The sequence below is a fragment of the Schistocerca serialis genome, chromosome 4 (genome assembly GCF_023864345.2).
Source record: "Schistocerca serialis cubense isolate TAMUIC-IGC-003099 chromosome 4, iqSchSeri2.2, whole genome shotgun sequence".
NCBI lineage: Eukaryota > Metazoa > Arthropoda > Insecta > Orthoptera > Acrididae > Schistocerca > Schistocerca serialis.
Genome location: NC_064641.1, coordinates 233,068,929 through 233,091,195, shown reverse-complemented (window position 1 = coordinate 233,091,195; position 22,267 = coordinate 233,068,929). Strand labels below are relative to the sequence as shown.

Here is a 22,267-nt window from a genome sequence, read left to right as displayed (position 1 = left end):
GCTTTGTTCTTACTTAGTGTTAGTGTAACCATTTGTCAATGATCAGTAGTAGTTTGTTAATAACAGCATGTTGTTCTTAGATTGGAAGTTCAGAGATATTGTTATCTCCTGTAACTTACTGCTAAAGCGATGGTTAAAGCTGAATGTACCACTAAAAAGGTGCTTCAAAGTGGCCCTACGCGGTCACATATTGCTTTTCGTTAAAGATAAAAATTTCTTGTGACTACTTCAGAATTTCCTTTAATAAACCATCGAGATTTGTTTTAGTGCTGTAATGCCTTACATTGTTTGATGCACAGGAGCTCAATGAAACTCTTCTCTTTTAAAACATAACTAAAAGTTAATAGTTGCCGATTGATTGTATCATTTTATTGTACATTAATTTTATTTCTGCTGGGACTTGATCCTGTGTGTTCTGTTTTTGTAAAGAATACTCGTAGTATATTGCCTGATTAACTGAATTAAAGTTTAATCAACGTATATCTTTTCAGTACCAAGTTAAGACAGCTGTTACTATGACGAAGTTTGATAAGTCTAAGATCTTGAGAGAATGTTCAGCATGTTTCCACTTAGGGAACCCTGTTTCCTATCCAACCTCCTCAACTGGTGCAAGGCCTTAATAGAGAGCGATTTGAGTTTTCATGGTCCTTCAAGAGAGACATTAATGTTCTTAATTGTGACAGTACTTAAGGTAATTATTTGATCTTTTTACCCAATATATCTATGAAGTTGCCTTACACCGGCTCGTTTCCTTATACTGTTGTTCAAATTCATTTAGTTTTATTTCTGTATTAGTAGTTGGTCTTGGAAAAAGATATGTTACTGAATCGTGTGATTGTACCATTGTTCTGGTAAAGTCAAATCCGTGTCTGTGTGATGCTGTTTATGAATTTTATCGTTGTTGTTGTTGTGGTCTTCAGTCCTGAGACTGGTTTGATGCAGCTCTCCATGCTACTCTATCCTGTGCAAGCTTCTTCATCTCCCAGTACCGGCTGCAGCCTACATCCTTCTGAATCTGCTTAGTGTATTCATCTCTTGGTCTCCCTCTACGATTTTTACCCTCCACGCTGCCCTCCAGTAATAAATTGGTGATCCCTCCATGTCTCCGAACATGTCCTACCAACCGATCCCTTCTTCTAGTCAAGTTGTGCCACAAGCTCCTCTTCTCCCCAATTCTATTCAATACCTCCTCATTAGTTATGCGATCTACCCATCTAATCTCCAGCATTCTTCTGTAGCACCACATTTCGAAAGCTTCTATTCTCTTCTTGTCTAAACTATTTATCGTCCACGTTTCACTTCCATACAAGGCTACACTCCATACAAATACTTTCAGAAACGACTTCCTGACGATAAAATCTATACTCGAAGTTAACAAATTTTTCTTTTTCAGAAACGCTTTCCTTGCCATTGCCAGTCAACATTTTATATCCTCTCTACTTCGACCACCATCAGTTATTTTGCTCCCAAAATAGCAAAACTCCTTTACTACTTTAAGTGTCTCATTTACTAATCTAATTCCCTCAGCATCACCCGACTTAATTTGACTACATTCCATTATCATCGTTTTGCTTTTGTTGATGTTCATCTTGTACCCTCCTTTCAAGACACTGTCCATTCCGTTCAGCAGCTCTTCCAAGTCCTTTGCTGTCTCTGACAGAATTACAATGTCATCGGCGAACCCCAAAGTTTTTATTTCTTCTCCATGGATTTTAATACCTACTCCGAACTTTCCTTTTGTTTCCTTTATTGCTTGCGCAATATACAGATTGAATAACATCGGGGAGAGGCTACAACCCTGTCTCACTCCCTTTCCAACCACTGCTTCCCTTTCATACCCCTCGACTCTTATAACTGCCATCTGGTTTCTGTACAAATTGTAAATAGCCTTTCACTCCCTGTATTTTACCCCTGCCTTCTTCAGAATTTGAAAGAGAGTATTCCAATCAATATTCTCGAAAGCTTTCTCTAAGTATACAAATGCTAGAAACGTAGGTTTGCCTTTCCTTAATCTTTCTTCTAAGATAAGTCGTAGGGTCAGTATTGCCTCACGTGTTCCAACATTTCTACGGAATCCAAACTGATCCTCCCTGAGGTCGGCTTCTATCAGTTTTTCCATTCGTCTGTAAAGAATTCGCGTTAGTATTTTGCAGCTGTGACTTATTAAACTGATAGTTCGGTAATTTTCACATCTGTCAACACCTGCTTTCTTTGGGATTGGAATTACTATATTCTTCTTGAAGTCTGAGGGTATTTCGCCTGTCTCATACATCTTGCTCACCAGATGGTAGAGTTTTGTCAGGACTGGCTCTCCCAAGGCCGTCAGTAGTTCTAATGGAATGATGTCTACTCCCGGGGCCTTGTTTCGACTCAGGTCTTTCAGTGCTCTGTCAAACTCTTTACACAGTATCATATCTCCCATTTCATCTTCATCTACATCCTCTTCCATTTCCATAATATTGTCCTCAAGTACATCGCCCTTGTATAGACCCTCTATATACTCCTTCCACCTTTCTGCTTTCCCTTCTTTGCTTAGAACTGGGATTCCATCAAAGCTCTTGATATTCATGCAAGTGGTTCTCTTTTCTCCAAAAGTCTCTTTAATTTTCCTGTAAGCAGTATCTATCTTACCCCTAGTGAGATAAGCCTCTACATCCTTACATTTGTCCTCTAGCCATCCCTGCTTAGCCATTTTGCACTTCCTGTCGATCTCATTTTTGAGACGTTTGTATTCCTTATCTGACCGGTAATCCAAGTTCAATCAATCAATTCCACCCTGTATTCCAATGGGCCGAATTGCAAGTATCGCATGTCGTAATGAACGTAACGTAAAATATGTACAATGCCCCAGAATTAAGAGGTCCTGGTGCCTTGTTAGATGTAGGGGAGGGTCTTATTGCCCTAATCTTGGTAGGATAAATAAATCAATAAATAAACATCGAAAATCAAAAAATAAGCGTCAAGGTAACTCCGTGGTAAAAATGAATAAAAACGATGAAGATACGTTTGGAGGTGTAATGAACGATATGATAGTAAATTAAAGAGTATTAAAAGTCCCTTATAGAACAGAAATTAAAAGACTGACAATGCTATTCTGTACTGATTAATGCTCACAAAGACAACAAAGAAGTTTTCAATTTGAAGCTTGAGAGACAAATCAACAAATTATCGAAAGAAATCACATTGAAGTATAATTTAACATTGTAAGAACCATCAAAATGCGTTTAAAATACAGTAAAAAAAAACTGACGTCGTACTTCCTATGGAAACCTCGAAACCAAACTACTGTAATTACATACAACATGAGTAAGCGACTTCCCATGTCTATGACCCGAAATTTCAAATATTATAACAATTAATCACGTCCGAGAGATAAACACACATATTTGTAAAAGAATCTACATGCTAAGGTGCTTGATGCTGCAATTGATTTTAAAAACATACAATATTTCGAGGTTGTTAGATAGGATTTAAGACACTGTCTTTGGTGGGGAGGCTTGCGTGCCTCAGCGATACAGACAGCCTTACTGTTGGTGCAACCACAACGGAGGGGTATCTGTTGAGAGGCCAGACAAAAGTGTGGTTCCTGAAGAGGGGCAGCAGCCTTTTCAGTAGTTGCAGGGGCAACAGTCTGGATGATTGACTGATCTGGCCTTGTAACACTAACCAAAACGCCATTGCTGTGCTGGTACTGCGAACGGCTGAAAGCAAGGGGAAACTACAACCGTAATTTTTCCCGAGGGCATGCAACTCTGCTATATGATTAAATGATGATGACATGCTCTTGGGTAAAATATTCCGGAAGTAAAATGGTCCTCCACCCTATTCGGATCTCCGGCCGGAGACTGCTCAGGAGGACGTCGTTATCAGCAGAAACGAAACTGGCGTTCTACGGATCGGAGAGTGGAATGTCAGGTCGCTTAATCGGACAGGTAGGTAAGAAAATTGAAAAAAGGAAATGGATAGATTAAAGTTAGATATAGTTAGATGGAAGGAGGAAAAGGACTTGTTGTCAAGTGAATACGGGGTTATAAATACAAAATCAAATGGAGGTAGTGCAGGAGTAGGTCTAATAATGAATAAAAAAATAAGAACACGGGTAAGCTACTACGAACAGCACAGTGAACGTATTCTTGTAGCCAACATAGACACGAAGCCCACACCCACCACAGTAGTACAAGTATATATGGCAACTAGCTCCGAAGATGATGAAGAGATTGAAGAAATGTACGACGAGATAAAAGAAATTATTGAGATAGTCAAGAGTGACGAGAATTTAACAGTCATAGGGGATTGGAATTCGATAGAAAGAAAAGGAAGAGAAGGAAAAATTGTAGGAGAATATGGACTGAGGGAAAGGAATGAAATAGAAAACCTTCTGGTAGAACTTTACACAGAGCATAATTTAATCATAACTAACCCTTGGTTTAAGAATCATGAAAGAGGGCTGTATAGATGGAAGGGACCTGGAGACACGGGAAGGTTTCAGATTGATTACATAATGGTAAGATAGAGATATTTCGGAACCAGATTTTAAATTATAAGACGTTTTCAGGGACAGGTGTGAACTCTGACCACAATTCGTTGGTCATGAACTGTAGATTAAACCTGAAGAAACCGCAAAAAGGTAGGATTTTAAGGAGATGGGACCTGGATAAACTGAAAGAGCAGAAGATTGTAGGGAGATTCAGAGGGAGCGTTAGGGAATGATTGACAAGAACGGGCAAAAGGAATACAGTAGACGAAGAATGGGTACTTCTGAGGGATGAAATAGTGAAAACAGAGGATCAAGTAGGTGAAAAGACGAGGACTAATAGAAATCCTTAGGTAACACAAGAGATATTAAATTTAATTTATGAAACGCGAAAATACAAAATTCCAGTAAATGAAACTTGCGAAAGCGAATACAAACGTCTCAGAAATGAGACTGACAGGAAGTGCAAAATAGCTAAGCGGGAATGGCTAGAGGACAAATGTGAGGATTTAGAAGCATATATGATTAGGGGAAAGATAATTGTTGGCTACAGGAAAATTAAAGAGATCTTTGGAGAAAAGGGAACCACTTGTATCAATATCAAGAACTCAGATGGAGAACCAGTTCTAAGCAAAGAAGGGAAAGCAGTAAGGTGGAAGGAATATATAGAGAGCCTTTACAAGGGCGATGTACTTGAGGGCGATATTATGGAAATGGAAGAGGAAGTAGATGAAGATAAAATGGGAGATATGATACTGCGTGAAGAATTTGACAGACCACTTAAAGACTTAAGTCGAAACAGGACCCCAGGAGTAGACAACATTCCATTAGAGCTACTGATAGCCTTGGGAGAGCCAGCTCTGACAAAACTCTACCATCTGGTGAACAACTTGTATGAGGCAGGCGATATACCCTCAGACTTTAAGAAAAATATAATAATTCCAATTCCAAAGAAAGTAGGTGCTAACACATGTGCAAATTAGCGAATAAACAGTTAGGTAAGTCACGACTGCAAAATACTAACATAAATTCGTTACAGACGAATGGAAAAACTGGTAGAAGCAGACTCCGAGCAAATTCAGTTTCGATTCCGGAGAAATGCAGGAACACGCGAGATAACAGTGACCCTACGACCTCTGACACAAGATAGGTTAAGGAGAGGGAAACCTACATTTATAGCATTTGTAGACTTATAGAAACATGTTGTCAATGTTGACTACAAGACTCTCTTTCAAATTCTAAAGGTGTTAGGGGTAAAATAGGGCAGCGAAAAGTTATTTATACTTTGTACAGAAATTAGATGGCAGTTATAAAGAGTCGAGACGCGTGACAGGGAAGCAATGGTTGAGAAGGGAGTGAGACAGCGTTGTAGCCTGTCCCTGGTGTTATTCAGTTTGTATATTGGGCAAGTAGTAAAGGAAACAAAAGAAAAATTTGTAGTAGGAATTAGAACCCATCGAGAAGAACTAAAAACTTTGAGGTTTGCCGACAACACTGTAATTCTGTCAAGACAGCAAAAGACTTGGAAGAGCAGTTGAACGGAATGGGCAGTGTCTTGAAAGGAGGATATAAGATGAACATCAACAAAAGCAAGACGATGATAATGAAATGTAATCTAATTAAATCAGTTGATGCTGAGGGATTTAGATTAGGAAATTAGATACTTAAAGTAGTAAAGGAGTTTTGCGATTTAGGCAGCAAAATAACTGATGATGGTCGATGTAGATAGGCTGCAAAATGTTGACTGACAATGGCAAGGAATGCGTTTCTGAAGAAGAATAATTTGTTAACATCGAGTACAGATTTAAGTATTAGGAAGTCTTTGCTGAAAGTATTTGTATGGAGTGTAGCCATGTATGGAAGCGTAACATGGACGATAAACAGGTAGGACAACATGAGAATAGAAGCCTCTGAATTACGGTGCTACAGAAGAATGCTGAAGATTACATGGATAAATCACGATACTAATGAGGAGGTACTGAATAGAATTGGGGAGAAAAGAAATTTGTGGTACAGACTCACTAAAGAAGGAATCGGTTGAAAGGACACATTCTGAGACATCGAGGGAACACCAGTACTGAGGGGAAGCATGGTGGTTAAAAATAGTAGAGGAAGACCAAGAGATGAATACAGTAAGCAGATTCACGAAGATGTAGGTTGCAGTATTTACTAGGAGATGAAGAGGCCTGCACAGGATAGAGTAACATGGAGAGCTGCATCAAACCATTCTTTGTACTGAGGACCACAATAACAACAAGACGTCGGCTTTATTCGTTGAGCACTATACAGTTAATAATGTATGTGTGTTCTCAGTGCACCTCACTCCGCAAATTCATCGACTGGTCATAGATAGTTCGGAAAATAAGATATTTCAGTGGACTTATATCTCAGTATAATTGCAATAAAAGTGTATAATTGTATGACAGCATCTCAGCTGATAGCAGCAGCAGCAGTTTCTCGGTAACAGGCTGAAGTTTGACCTATTTGCCGGTCGCGGTGGTCTAGCGGTTCTGGCGCTGCAGTCCGGAACCGCGGGACTGCTACGGTCGCAGGTCCGAATCCTGCCTCGGGCATGGGTGTGTGTGATGTCCTTAGGTTAGTTAGGTTTAAGTAGTTCTAAGTTCTAGGGGACTTATGACCTAAGATGTTGAGTCCCATAGTGCTCAGAGCCATTTGAACCATTTTGACCTATTTTTCAAAAAGTACAGCTTATCAGAAAATGCAGTTTCGATCTTCAACACTGTAAGAAGTGGGAGTGCGGTATTTGATCGGTGTCCACTCGATAATGAAAGACTAGCAATTCTGGAGATCAGGAGATTAATATAATAAATATACAAGGTGATTATAATTACAGTTACACTTTTAAACCGCTATATAAATAACACCACTCGTCAGAATGACGTCAAATTGCAAGCGGAATGTTATCGGAGAAGGAGGTAAACGTATGGCAGAAGAAAAAAAATAGTGTGAAAATTGATCAATAGATGGCGTTGTATGTGTTAGAATACGTAAATGAAAACACGTGTCAGGCGCAAGAACCATTGAAGTTGGTGTAAACATGCCTGGTACACAGCTTTTCCTCCTTTCGCGTCTGTGGCGTTCGCCATGACTGCCCCAATGCAGGATCGCGCTCTGCTTGTAAAGCTGTATTACAAGAATGATGACTGTGCATACGTCGCTCTGCAGAAGTTCCGGACACTGAAGGGTTTGAAAAAACGCGTTGGTCGATGACTGCTGTGGGTCTGGAGAAAATGATTCGGAAATTCGAAAAGACGGGCTGTTCTGGTGTGCAACCTGGTAGAGGGAGGAAACGAATTGATCCGACATCAGCGGGAACAGTGGCCACAGCAATGCAGAAGGAGACGAGTGGTGGTGTGCAAACGTGCAGTGCACCGAAAACTGGCCGAACATTGGACATACCGGTGGTCACAGTGCGTGAAATCCTACGAAACATCCTTCTTTGCTATGCACTCTAAATTACCCATGTTCACGAGTTGCTTTGCGTTGACCTTCCAGCAGGAGAGACCTTTACTTTAGAATATCATGCTCACGTGGTAGTGGACAATGATTGGCCGTGTAAGATTTTGCGGACAACGAAGACCACTTCTATGAGACAGGATATGTCAATACACAGAATTCTCGAATATGTGAAACGGAAAATCCACACGCAAATCAACCATTGCCACTTCATCCTTAAAAGGTCACTGTCTGGTGCGGGTTGAAGGCATCATTTATCATAGGGCCATATTTGTTTGAAGAGGCAGGTGCTTCCGGTACTGTTACCTGTACCGTCACTGGTAATCGCTATGAGTGTCTTTTGCGTAACCATGTCATTCCAGCTCTCCAACAGCGTGGAGCACATCCGCACATTACAAATTCAGTTAAGCAGCTGCTGAAGCGTCATTTCGGAAGTACTAGAATTATCAGCCACCATTTCCCTACAGCCTGGCTGTGGCTGTGGGGATACCTGAAAGATGTTGTGTTCAATGTTCCGATTGCAAGCTTTGCTGCATTGAAGGCACGTATTGCGCAACACATTCTGAACGCTAATCCGGAAACACTTCGGCCAGTTGTGGAATATGCTGTTCCTCGACTACATCTTGTTGCACAAAACGGTGTACAGCATATTGAACATGTTTGCGCCAGTCACACGGAAATTAATAATCTGATTTGATTTTGACTGGCGCTTTTTATGCGGTTTTTGGCCTCAGGACAATTAAAAACCGATGTGATTGATGCCTCTTATGCGGTATTTGGCCTCAGGACAGTTAAAAATCTATTTTTGCCATCCGATGTGATATGACCTTGCCGTGGCGGATGGACTTACGTAACTAACAGTATCACACCTGTACCCCATGCACACTGAGTAGTACATTTTGTTTAACGTCAAACGTAAACCTTAGGCATAGTTGTATGATTCATTTGTCATTTTTAGTCGACAACTATTAAATTATGATACTTACAGCGCCATCTATTACTACATTTTGTTACTATTTATTTTTCTTCTGTCACACGTTTAGACGCCCGGAGTGGCCGAGCGGTTCTACACGCTTCAGTCTGTAACTGCACGACCGCTACGGTCGCAGGTTCGAATCCTGCCTCGGGCATGGATGTGTGGGATGTCCTTAGGTTAGTTAGGTTTAAGTAGTTCTAAGTTCTAGGGGCCTGATGACCTCAGATGTTAAGTCCCATAGTGCTCAGAGCCATTTGAATCATTTCTGTCATACGTTTTCCCCCTTCTCCGATAATATTCCGTTGCAATTTGACGTCATTCCGACCAGAGGTGTTATTTTTGCAATGGTTTGAAAGTTTAACTTCAATTATAATCACCCTGTATAGGCTTCTCGAATATTGGCATCCACTGATGTCGTGATAAGAAAGGAAGCAGCAATAAGTCACAAAGAATGAGTGGACCCTTGAGCATAAATGCGTGATTTCGCTTTTTTTGTGTTATTAACAGCAGCGAGGAAACAAAGAAATCAGGATACTGCTGATCAAGGACAACCGCTCATGAAAAGAGTCTTCTCATCGCATGCCGTAACAGACGAGAAATTATATCTACATTGCTAACGTTCTGTAGATAGTTTTGTAGGCTGTTCACAGAATTCCTGCGGTCCCAACTAATACCCTTCAGTGAAGAAACCTGTACTCCATACGGCATAAACCTGTATTTTAAACCGAAGATTCCATCTTCCAGTATTAAGACAATGGTATCTTAGATACAGCCAGAGATCTACTTACTTTTATGGGGTCTGTAGTCATTAGCGTGACCTGGTGACCTCTCCTGACGAGCTCGAGAGCTATCAGTCGGAAAGGCAGCTGGTGGCTGATGGAGGGCGTGGGGATGATGCCCAGAATCTTAGCTGAGCGGCTCACTCCAGCTGCCAGCATCAGTACCAGAACCATCGTCACAGGGGGGCTCATCGTGAAACTGCGAACTGCAGGCAGATACAAGGAGTACATCACAGCACAGTACTGGTCGGCGACACGGAGAGATAACTTAAACCCAACACGCAGCATTGCTGTCATTCTGGACAGTCCACGGCATATTATACACTAAAGTGCCAAAGGAACTGGTGTAGGCATGCAAATTAAAGTACAGAGATATGTAAATAGGCAGAATACGGTGCTGCAGTTGGCAACGTCTAAGACAACAAGTGTCTGGTGCAGTTGTTAGATCGGTTACTGCTGCTACAATGGCAAGTTATCAAAATCTAAGTGTGTTTCAACGAGGTGTTACAGTCGGCGCACGAACGGTGGGACACAGCATCTCCGAGGTAGCGATGAAGTGGGGATTTTTTCGTACGACCATTTCACTAGTGTGCCGTGAATATCAGGAATCCGGTGAAACAAAAAATCTCCGACATCGTCGAGGCCGAAAAAAGATCCTGCAACGTGACAGAAGTGCAACCCTTCCTCAAACTGCTGCAGATTTCAATGCTGGGACATCAACAAGTGACTGCACGACACAAAGCTTTGTGCCTCGCATGTGCCCGTCGACGCCGACATTTAACTCTTGATGACTGGAAACATATTGCCTGGTCGGACGAGTCTCGTTTCAAATTGTATCGAGCGGATGGACGTGTAAGGGTGTGGAGACAACCTCACGAATTCATGGAACCTGCATGTCAGCAGGGGACTGTTCAAGTTGGTGGAGGCTCTGTAATGGTGTGGGGCGTGTGTTGTTGGAGTCATATGGGAGCCCTGCTATGTCTATATACGACTCTGACCGGTGACACATACGGAAGCATCCTGTCTGATCACCTGCATCCATTCATGTCCATTGTGCATTCCGGCGGACTTGGGCAAATCCAGAATCACAGTGCGACAGCCCACACTTCCAGCATTGCTATAGAATGACCTCCAGGTACACTCTTCCGAGTTTAGGCACTTGCGCTGGCCACCAAACTCCATAGACATAAACATTATCGAGCATATGTGGGATGCACGGAGTAGGTATTAAATTCCATGGAGAAGAAATAAAAACTTTGAGGTTCGCCGATAACATTGTAATTCTGTCAGAGACAGCCAAGGACCTGGAAGAGCAGTTGAACGGAATGCACAATGTCTTGAAAGGAGGATATAAGATGAACATCAACAAAAGCAAAACAAGGATAATGGAATGTAGTCGAATTAAATCGGGTGATGCTGCCGGAATTAGATTAGGAAATGAGACACTTAAAGTAGTAAAGGAGTTTTGCTATTTGGGGAGCAAAATAACTGAAGATGGACGAATTAGAGAAGATATAAAATGTAGACTGGCAATAACAAGGAAAGCGTTTCTGAAGAAGAGAAATTTGTTAACATCGAATTTAGATTTAAATGTCAGGAAGCCGTTTCTGAAATTATTTGTATCGAGTGTAGCCATGTATGGAAGTGAAACATGGACGATAAATAGTTTGGACAAGAAGAGAATAGAAGCTTTCGAAATGTGGTGCTACAGAAGAATGCTGAAGATTAAATGGGTAGATCACATAACTAATGAGAAGGTATTGAATAGAATTGGAGAGAAGAGAAATTTGTAGCACAACTTGACTAGAAGAAGGTATCGGTTGGTAGGGCATATTCTGAGCATCAAGGGATCACCAATTTATTATTGGAGGGCAGCGTGGAGGGTAAAAATCGTATAGGGAGACCAAGTGTTGAGTACACTAAACAGCTTCAGAAGGATGTAGGTTGCAATAGGTACTGGGAGATGAAGAACCTTGCACAGGATAGAGTAGCATGGAGAGCTACATCAAACCAGTCTCTGGACTGAAGACCACAACAACAACATGTGGGATGGCATCCGACGTGCTGTTCAGAAGAAATCTCCACCCCTTGTAGTCTTAATGATTTATGGACAGCTCAACTGGATTCATGGTGTTAATTCTATCCAGCACTGCTTCAGACGTTAGTCGAGTCCATGCCACGTCGTGTGGCTGCACTTCTGTGTGCTCGCGGGGCCTTACACGATATTAGCCAAGTGTACTAGTTTCTTTGACTCTTACGGAAACAACTCTTAGCTGTGGCTAATCTACACTTCCATCACTTCTCCCGCCAGTACCAGACCTTCACGATATGCAAAAAAGAACATTAAGAGTTAATATACCGGCGACATCCAAGCTAGAATTGTACGTCATTCGGCAAAAGAGTCGAATGTTATCTTTTCATGGAAATTATCCCATCATCCGTGATAAACGATTCACGAAACCTACGGAATACATTAATCTGGATGCCCATACGAGTAGTTGAGAGAAACATTGAAACTAATGCTATCATTCAGATCTAAGACGTGTGCTCAGTTGGGTCTTATGATAAGAGATTCTTCTGCAGACAAATAATATTTGGGCTTCATTTCCATTTCATCTTACAGTTTAGAGTTGAAAAATTTCACTAAAGACTACTCACACGGTATGCTATCGCTCTAAAATGGGGCAGGTAGCAGGGAGCTGACAGCAGTAAGATGCTGGAAAATGAAAAGTGACACTTGCGTCAGAGAAGACATTTATTCGAAAATATCAGTTACGTTTAACTCCAAAAAAATTTCAGATATTCCACTTTGCTTTTTATTACAGAACGCTATCTTGTGACACTAGAATAAATGACTCTTACAGGTAAAAGAATTTTTAAAAAAATTGGATATTGAGAATAGTAGCTAGAGAGTGATAATAATTACCGAAAAGATTTCTCTAGAAGAGTATTTAATTAGATGAACAACAGTTCTTAAACGTTGAGATATCAGTAACATAATCATAGAAAGTACGTATAGTTGAAATGTAATTACTTTTATTCTTTGTTGCCCTTGGTTTAATCTATACTAGAACAACAATATTAAAACAGAGAGAAATATATACATTAAACATACTACGAGAAGCAGCATTCAAGAAAACAGAGAAAAAATGTACATTAGACTTACTGCGAGAAGCAGCATTCAAGAACGTTTAAGAATCGGGTCAAATCAACCAGTGATCCGTCACAACCAATGGATATAAGAACAAGTGGGCGCAATACAATTAAAAAAAGATGCGGCTCAAGTGTTTGCACGAACGAGTGTGCTCAAAATGCTGATCTTCAAAAATATCTTTCCAGTAATCGTAAACGTCAAGCAAATACCCGCATCACACCAAAAACAATTAAAATGGCTATTATTGGGCAAAAAATTACACTAAAAGTATTTTTCAATTTAAACAATATTTAAATAAAAAACAACAGATCAAAGAAGGTACCAATGACTCAGAGCCCGAAAAACTAACTAGCTCATTGTTAACAAAACCACTTCACCTCGTCCAGCAAACGCACATATGCCTAACATAGACCAGTTCACTGCACTCGGTAGAAAAAGACGAAAAAAAAATGGTACAACACTGGAAACTTGAGCTTTCCCGTGCACTGTACACATCTAACAAACAGTTGGTAAACACATACATGCCAAAAGGCAATGCTGCCATTACACGTCGGTAAATGAACCCAATAACGCTACTGGTACACGGCCCTTGGAAGCGGGTACGCTTAGCCACTGAGCGTAAAGCACGCCACAGGATCAAGCAAGATGCCCGCCAAACACAACCACATGTGTCTGCTGCTCCACTCTGCCCATGTACCCACTGACCGAACAGCAAAGGCCGTGTTGGAACTCGAAAGCCGTGTTTCTCAGACAAGTGAGCTTAGCAATCCACGGTCCGCTCACAAGACAGCGCAACACCGAGAAATGCTCTTACGTTTATAGCCCCGCGGAACCACCATTTTTAGCTACTGACAAGGGGACCTCCCCATCGCACTCCCGTCAGAGTTAGTGGTAAGACGTCCCAGTGCTTAGCCCGTTAAAAACTGAACACAGATCAACCATGAAAACAGGAAGACGGTGTATTGAATTGTGAGAAAAAACAAAATAGAAAGAGTGAACAGTCCAAGGGCGAGCAGTGCAATCTAGGGTGGACTGCCAGAGCGACGGCGTTGTGGTTAAGTGGACACAGTGTTGGACTGTGAGGCGGACGAGTCGTGTTCAGAACTGTCTCTGCCATTTATCTTAATTTTTTTTCGCAGCCTTATGAACTTTCTGTTCGGTCTTTGAAATGTTGTTTTCGTGTAGTCTTGGCACTTGTCATCCTATAAATTGATTATAAATAATAGTTATGTGGTAAGAACACGTTACCGCCGCAAGGAAAAACGTGACAAATAGTGAGAGCAGGTGAGATACCACATAGACGTCTCACAGAAACGAAAACAACAAGTAAACGGGTGTTTCAACAAAGGAATTCAAGAGTCAAAACTCGAAAACGAAACACAACTTCTAAATCGTTAAAAACATATGTTTTGACAGAGCACAGAGAAGCTGTGTGATTCTGAAATTGTTGCGTTCATTTGATGCAGCTTGCGTGACAAACTATTATGTTTTCATCATTTCACTGGGAGTGATTACATTCACATTCATACGAACACCTGAGTCGGGCAAGGAGGCATATCTCACTCACTTGCCAGGCGTACAGATTAGGTCCGTCGGTAAGAGATTCCTATCATATGACACACGTATTGTCATTAATGCTGTGTATGGCACACCAGACGTGTTTCCCGATGGAGGATTCGGTTGACTTGTCGCTTTGTCATCAAATGTCTGCGGTTACCATTCGAATGCCACTTCATGTCAGCTGCTAATAGAGAAGTTGTGCAGAATCAACTGTCATTATAGGTTCCTTCCTTACATCTCGCTGTTGCAAACGGGCGTTACGCCACGACACATCACAAATTTGAATACAGCGAACAGCGGAAAAAAAAAAGAATTGGCGCGAGGGACGTTTATCACGGCTCGCCCACTTGGCAGTCAAGCACGGTAACCCACGACGCGGTCGCTCCTTAAGGCCGCCCTATGCTGCCCTTCTTTTGCTTGGACCGTCCACTGTTCCTATCTTGAATTTTTTTCATAGTTGGTAACACCTTCCTCGTGTTTTCATGTTTGATACGTGTTTACTTTTCGACGGGCTGTCCACTGGGCCCTCTTACCTCTAAGTCTGAGTGAGGAGCGATTGGGAGTTTCCCTTGTTAGGAATTTCCTTCTTCAGTTAGCAGCAAGACGGAACTGATCGAGAGCCAAAGCAGCACCGTGTTAAGCCAGCGCGGCCGGTCACGCGTGCACAGTCTCGCAAGACGTCATAAATGACGTTGCTTAGCGACCGCCAAATATGTAGCCTCGCGCTGCCGGTGAGGAATCGATACTGAGCAAGACTCACGCTGAGGAATTTTGTTTTTACACCATCATGTTGCTCTACTCAACATTAGCAATTAAAATAGGTAAAATATGTATTACTTTTATTCAGAAATTGGTAATGAGAAATGACGCTAAATTAACTAGATTAAAAAGGTCGAATTTTCTTTTTATTGGAGCTAGATTTAAAAAACAAAAACTGTTCAATGTTCGTAGTTGAAAAAATGTTGTACCCCGCCTAGTTGTCAAAGATAGGGTGTCTAGGAGCTTGCTCTCTCGGATCGCTAGACAACAATTCAAGCAAATAGAATTAATGAACTTTATTACAAAAGGAAACGATCACAATTCTTAACCTTGTGTTAAACATACGTGTCGCAAGCTAAGGGCGAGAGACAAAATCAAAAATTGTTGTAACTGCGACCGGGGTGGTCGCGGGGTTGAAATAACGGAAAGCGCGGCGGGACCCGCGGAGAGGCCCACGAACAACACAATGGGAGAGGACGGACACGAGCAACGAAGGACGGAACGAACAACAAGATCGAACAACGGAGTCACAAGGGAACCTAACAAACACGTCCACTCGTACACAGAACAAAAAAAGTATGTAAGCTGTCTAACGCGAGGCGATGTGTCCACACACGTACGCGAGATTAGACTGGCTGGCTAGGTTTTTTTTTTTTTTACTTTATTGTTATTTTAAAGCCTGTACAACAGGCAGGCTGTCAGCAGCACACTACGCTGCTCTTCAGCCATAGAATATACAAGCAGAGAAAACAGGAGAAGACACATAAGGTTACAGAATGTGGGCAGTAAAACAGGAGACACATAGAGACAAACACGGAGCCGTTCACACTCGTCGATAATCCACACTGCTAACCGATGAGACGACGCACAAACTCTGAAGATGACGATGGCACTGGTGAACGAGGGAGCGTGACGGGGAACACTGAACACTAAACACGACGGCACACACTAGACACTGATGGCGATGATCTCCGGCGCGCGAATGTTCACCATGCGTGTGCGAGTCCGGGGACCTGCCAAGAGAGGAGGAGGAGGAAGGGGAGTGGGAGAGGGAGAGGGGAGAGCAGAGATGCCACGGGCAGGGGAGAAAGGGGGGAGGGAGGAAGGGGGAGGGGAAGCCCGGGGGGAAGAGTGGTGGAGGGAGGGGATGGGGGAAAAGGAAAGAGAAGGGGAGGGAAGGGAAGAGAAGGGAGGGAGGGAGGGTGCCTAAAGGAAAGGACACCGGAAGTGGGTGGTGGGGCAGGGTCAAAGTTGATAGGAGGGGTAGATGGAGGGGAGGAGGACATCATCAGGGAGGGGGAGCTGGCGGAAGCCACCTTGGGAGAGAGTAAGGAGGGTGGAGAGATGGAGACCGGGCGGGACGTGGGAATACAGGCGCGGCAGCGGGCGGGGATGGGAGAGGATTGGGGAGACGAGCGGGTGAGGAGGATCGAGTTTACGGGAGGTGTACAGGATCCGTATCCTTTCAAGGAAAAGGAGGAGGTGGGGGAAGGGGATGAGATCATACAGGATCCGCCTGGGGGAGGGGAGACGGATGCGATAGGCGAGGCGGAGAGCATGGCGTTCAAGGATTTGGAGGGATTTATAAAAGGTAGGGGGGGCGGAGATCCAGGCTGGATGGGCATAACAAAGGATAGGGCGGATTAGGGATTTATAGGTGTGGAGGATTGTGTAAGGGTCCAGACCCCACGTACGGCCGGAGAGGAGCTTGAGGAGACGGAGTCTGGCTAGGCGAGAGGCAGGCGCTTTAAGTAGTCTATCGGGGGCGCCGCTATTGGCCGCTGGAACCACGTGTTCCACTGTGGCGCCCTCACACTGAAAGCGGGCCAGGAGGCGCGCGCCGCCACAGCTTACGGCGCGATGGTGGAGTGACCTCTAGGGGTCTTCGACGTCCATGTCATCTGGCGGGGATTCAAATTCCGCGCCGCGCGGAACCAGAAAAATGTTCATCAGTATATACAGTTACTAAGTCGCTGGTCCTTAAGTGCCTAATCCTGATGCTGCTGTAGGAAAGGGCCTCGACCCGTCGGCGCGGCGCTTACGTCCTCTTTGCATAGAGGGCTATGCCGTCTCGTTGTCGTCCTGGAGATGGGTCGGTCAGCGTGCAGTTGGCTGACGTCTTCTTCACGACCCTCTTTGCTCTCTCGTTTCGGACAGATCATAGTGAAAAGGTAAATTACAGCTTCCTTCGCTGCTCTTTGTCTGAGGTTAATTATAATAATCTGACGTTACTTCTCTACAGAACAGTTTTCAGATCCCTTTGAAAATTGCCTGATGTGAAGGCAGAAACCGGTCTTGGATTTAATGTACTGGAGTGGCTTTACGTTAGTTGATCATTCAGTTGCGGAATCAGCTTGCAAGATACCACGTGTGAGAGGGAGAAAGAGGTGTGAATTTTATTCATATTCTATAAATGAAATGCAAGGAGTGTTGTTCAACATATAAGTGGTTTATTGTGTGAAACTGCATTAAACTTTAATGCAATAATTATTGAAATTTTATCAAATTCATTAAACATTCACTAACAAATTATTCAAATAATGATAAACAAAAATATTTAAAAAATTGGGTCGCCAGATACTGTAGAAAGTAAAAAAAAAAAAAAAAGACAAATAGAATTGAATTGACAGCAAGAGCTCACAACAAGTGAATTATATAAGGTGCCTGCCCTGGTATTTTCCTTTTAACATGAGCATTGTATGACTTTATTCTAATTTAACATATAAATAAATTACACGGACGGGTTTACCTGGTGTAATAACTGAGGAAGGAATAATAATAATAAAAACAGCTGAACGTATGACTCCCTTAGCGGGCAAACGGTGAATACTGTGCTTGCGGCTTAATGAGCATCTAAAACATTGCAAGGAAATTGAAGAAAGCGATAGAAGAATGCGCAGCTAGGTAATCGGGCGTTTTCTGTATTACCATGTTCATAGCGTGGTCGGCGTGGCGGTGGAGTCGGCTGATTGCGTGCGGCTGCAACAAGACACTGCCGGCGACGTAGTTGATAGCGCCTGACATGCCCTGCGCTGAAAATAGTGACCGAAACCTGCTACTGGAAGTTATCATTACTGGACGACGGTATGCGCCGATGTGCAAGTGCAAACCTACGTGAAACTGCATTATACAAAGCTCAAAACTGTTCTATTAGTACTACCGGCATCGGACATGTAGTAAATCAAAATGTGATCCTGAGTTAAGCTCTTGATAACGCGCACAGTGAGTGAAGCCCGCATACTTGGATCTAACAAACTTTGTTCTCTACGCTGTTTGCGACGAATGCAAAGTGCATCGTCTCATGACAAGCGATAAGAGAATCCTCTGCGACTTAAGAGTGTACTCCTGCCTCCTCAGATGCAATGTTCGGAATCCCTAATACAAGTGCACTCCTCGCACCTGGAGAGAGAGAGCCACTCCCCTCCAGCGTCTTGTCTCCGCCCTTCCGCAAATTACGTAGCTCGTACTACTTTTCAAAGCGAATATGAGATTCTTGCCAATGAAGAGGTCCGTTTCAAAATTTCCTCCCTCCTTGCCGTCGCATTCCGCGAGGAAAAGAGAGCGATACCCTGTGTGAGACAGAGTATACAAATAAACCAAGACTTCTCCCTTTGAGTATTGCCGCTACGTTCCCAGGTGTTCTGCTCGCGGGAAACGGCCAAAATTCTCCGGGCCACTTGAGATTCTTGGACACCCAAGTCGTGTTCTTGCTATTCAACTCGCATCTCTGTCCGCGTTACCTAGAATCGTGACAAAACTGTTTTTCGCTCTAAGTTTATAGTTTCCGCTGCCTCGGGCACACGAGCGAATGTCCACGGCTTCCCTTGGCAGCGTGTTGCTGTATGCAGCGTCTTCGCCTGTCGCTAAGCCTCTGGGGGCGTGCCCTCTGTGAAGCGTGCCAACATGGGCGCGCGACCGCCGCTCGCCCGTGGGCACACTACCTGTGTCCACCTGGTCTCCGGGCTTCCCAGCTAGGAACGCATCAGAAGAATTCCTCTCATGCTCAAAGTGTACCAAGTTTGCAAAGAGAAGAATCATAGCCCTTTACCGGTGCTTAATGACACAATAATTCACCCCCGTCACATTTCATATATTACGATAAACTAATGACTGATTTTAAAAGCAATTATCTCCTTTAAATATGAACATGAAAAGCTTTGACGCATTCCAAGATACGTGAATAACTAGCAATAATAATTTCTGATACCTAACCAATAAATGTTCTGCTTCATATGTATTAGATAACGCGAAACCAATGTGTTTGCAGAATACAAGTTACAGTAATATAAGTCCCATTAGTAAAATGCAGCAGCATCCGTAGTAATGTCCCAAAATTAGTACTGATTATTAAAGATAGAAACGCCTACATGGTATTAGCTACAGGAAGGTAGTTCAAATCACAAAGGAATAGTACGGAAATCCTAAATTCTGACTGTAGTACATATAATAAATCTGTTGTAGAATTATGAAACAGGATATGCCCACACAGCATCACATTTTTGGAGAACGAAAATCTCATTTACAGTATCTGAAATTTGAATTATCCCCTTGTTACGCAGCAGCAAATCGCACCACGAGGCGTACAGATGTGCTCATCCGAGTATAGAATCGTTGTAATGTAGATGTAGTAGAATCACTGACACCTTTTTGTCAATTAGCATACGGACACACCCTCTAAAAACATGAAAGAAAACTGCTCAGTGTCATTCGTAGCGTTATAGACCTAGTAAAGGCGCTTCGTTTCGTAATGTGGAGACAAGAGTGGTAGTACCTAAAAATCGACATTTTCAGCCAAATGGCACCATCACTTGCGTAATAGACAATTACCTGTAGTAGTAGACAACTACCTGGCGACAAGGTTTTGTTCAAATCTGGCTTAGTGCCATACTTTGTGTTCCTCTGTTAATTTGTTCTGTTTAAGCTAAGAAATTAATAGAACGAACAGTTCACAGTTCTTATTAAGATCTTCTCGGTCCTCAAAAGGGCATAGTGTGTTATTATATCCTTTTTTTTTTTTAGGTAGCTGTAATGCCAGTGTCGTCGTAACTGCCGTCTGCTTCGCATCTGCTGTGCAGCAAGCTACGTAAATTAAGTATTAACTGTGTTTTTCTTACTTGTCACTTCTTTTTCCGTGTGTTTTTGTTTTAGGAAGCTTTAATTTTCGACTACTAGTAATAGTGTTCCATACATTTCGTGTTTGTTTTGAATACAGTCCAGTGACAGGTGGTGCTTATTTTCATTGTTTCCAACAAGAAGTGTCTAGTAACCACAGTTTAATCAGCTATCAGCCGCCTTTAATGAATTAGCAGTCCAGTTAAAAGTTGATCGATTCTCTACAGTAAACTGTTGATTTCTTAGGATGGATAGGATGTGTGACTGTTGTGTACGGACGCAGGAGGAGCTGGCCACTGTTCACGAACAGCTTAACGTGCTGATGGCCACGGTCAGCCGTCGTCAGGCTGCTGCCTCAGAGTGTAGCGGCAGTGGGGAGTCTCGTGCGTCGCATGGTACACCCCAGGTGTTACATGGTTCACCCACGGTCCAAAAAAAGAAGTTCAAATGTCTGTGAAATCTTATGGGACTTAACTGCTAAGGTCATCAGCCCCTAAGCTTACCCGCTACTTAACCTAAATTATCTTAAGGACAAACACACACACCAATGCCCGAGGGAGGACTCAAACCTCCGCCGGGACCAGCCACACAGTCCACGACTGCAGCGCCTTAGTCGGCCGCGGTGGTCTAGCGGTTCTAGGCGCTCAGTCCGGAGCCGCGCGACTGTTACGGTCGCAGGTTCGAATCCTGCCTCGGGCATGGATGTGTGTGATGTCCTTAGGTTAGTTAGGTTTAAGTAGTTCTAAGTTCTAGGGGACTGATGACCATAGATGTTAAGTCCCATAGTGCTCAGAGCCTTTTTTTGCAGCGCCTTAAACCGCTCGGCTAATCTCGCGCGGCTCACCCACGGTCCCTGCTGTCGAGACATCTTCTCGGGTACCGGGCGCAGTTGGGCCACCCTCTCCCCAAGGGGAGTGGCGGGTTCAGCGGCGTTCTTGTCGCACGAGGCGGAGGGTCAATGTGGAGGCTGGCCGTGTGACATCGCCCGCTCCGCCGCTCCTTCAGCAAGGTCCGAGCAGGCACAGCAGGCACACGGGAGGAGGGGTTTATTAGTGATTGGGAGCTTCAATGTTAGGCGGGTGATGGAGTCCCTTAGGGAAATAGTGGAAAGGTCGGGGAAGAAGGTCAGTGTTCACTCTGTCTCCTTCCGGGGGGTCTCATCCGAGATGTGGAGGAGGCCTTGCCGGCAGCGATAGAGAGCACTGGGTGCACCCGACTGCAAATTGTTGCTCATGTCGGCGCCAATGACTCCTGCCGGCAGGGTTCAGAGGTCATCCTCAGTTCATACAGGCGGTTGGCGGAGTTGGTGAGAAAGCCTCGCTCGAGGGGTGGAATCTGAGCTAACTATTTGAAGTATCGTTCCCAGAACCGATCGCGGTCCTCTGGTTTGGAACCGAGTGGAAGGCTTAAACCAGAGGCTCAGACGATTCTGGGGAGATCTGGGGAGCAAATTTCTCGACCTCCGCTATCGGGTGGAGAAATGTAGGGTCCCCCTGAATAAGTCAGGCGTGCACAGGCGTGCACTACACGCAGGAAGCTGCTACAAATGTAGCGGAGTACGTGTGGAGTGCACATGTGGGTTTTTTAGGTTAGAGAATTCCCTCCCTAGGCCCGACAAGACGCCTCCTGAGACGCGGCAAGGTAGAAGTGGGCAAAACGCAACAGGGAATGACAATATTAATGTGGTAATAGTAAACTGCAGGAGCGTCTATAGAAAGATCCCAGGAATGTTCTCATTAATAAACGGTCACAATGCCCACATAGTACTAGGGACGGAAAGTTGGGTGAAACCAGATGTAAACGGCAATGAAATTCTAAACTCAGATTGGAATGTATACCGCAGAGACGGGCTGGACAGTGAAGGGGGAGGCGTGTTTATAGCGATAAAAAGTGCAATAGTATCGAAGGAAATTGACGGAGATCAGAAATGTGAAATAATTTGGGTGGAGGTCGCGGTTAAAGCAGGCTCAGAAATG

The 22,267-nt window shown here is 43.5% G+C and overlaps 1 protein-coding gene across 1 annotated transcript in view; it reads right to left on the bottom strand.

The window, feature by feature from the left end:
* LOC126473717 (UDP-glycosyltransferase UGT5-like) overlaps positions 1 to 22,267 on the bottom strand; it is a 71,946-nt gene that overhangs the window by 24,566 nt on the left and 25,113 nt on the right. The window contains exon 2 of the mRNA XM_050100962.1: positions 9,716 to 9,912. Within this exon, the coding sequence (XP_049956919.1) occupies positions 9,716 to 9,898 (183 nt within the window). The 5' untranslated portion in view covers positions 9,899 to 9,912. The remainder of the gene's footprint in view (positions 1 to 9,715; positions 9,913 to 22,267) is intronic.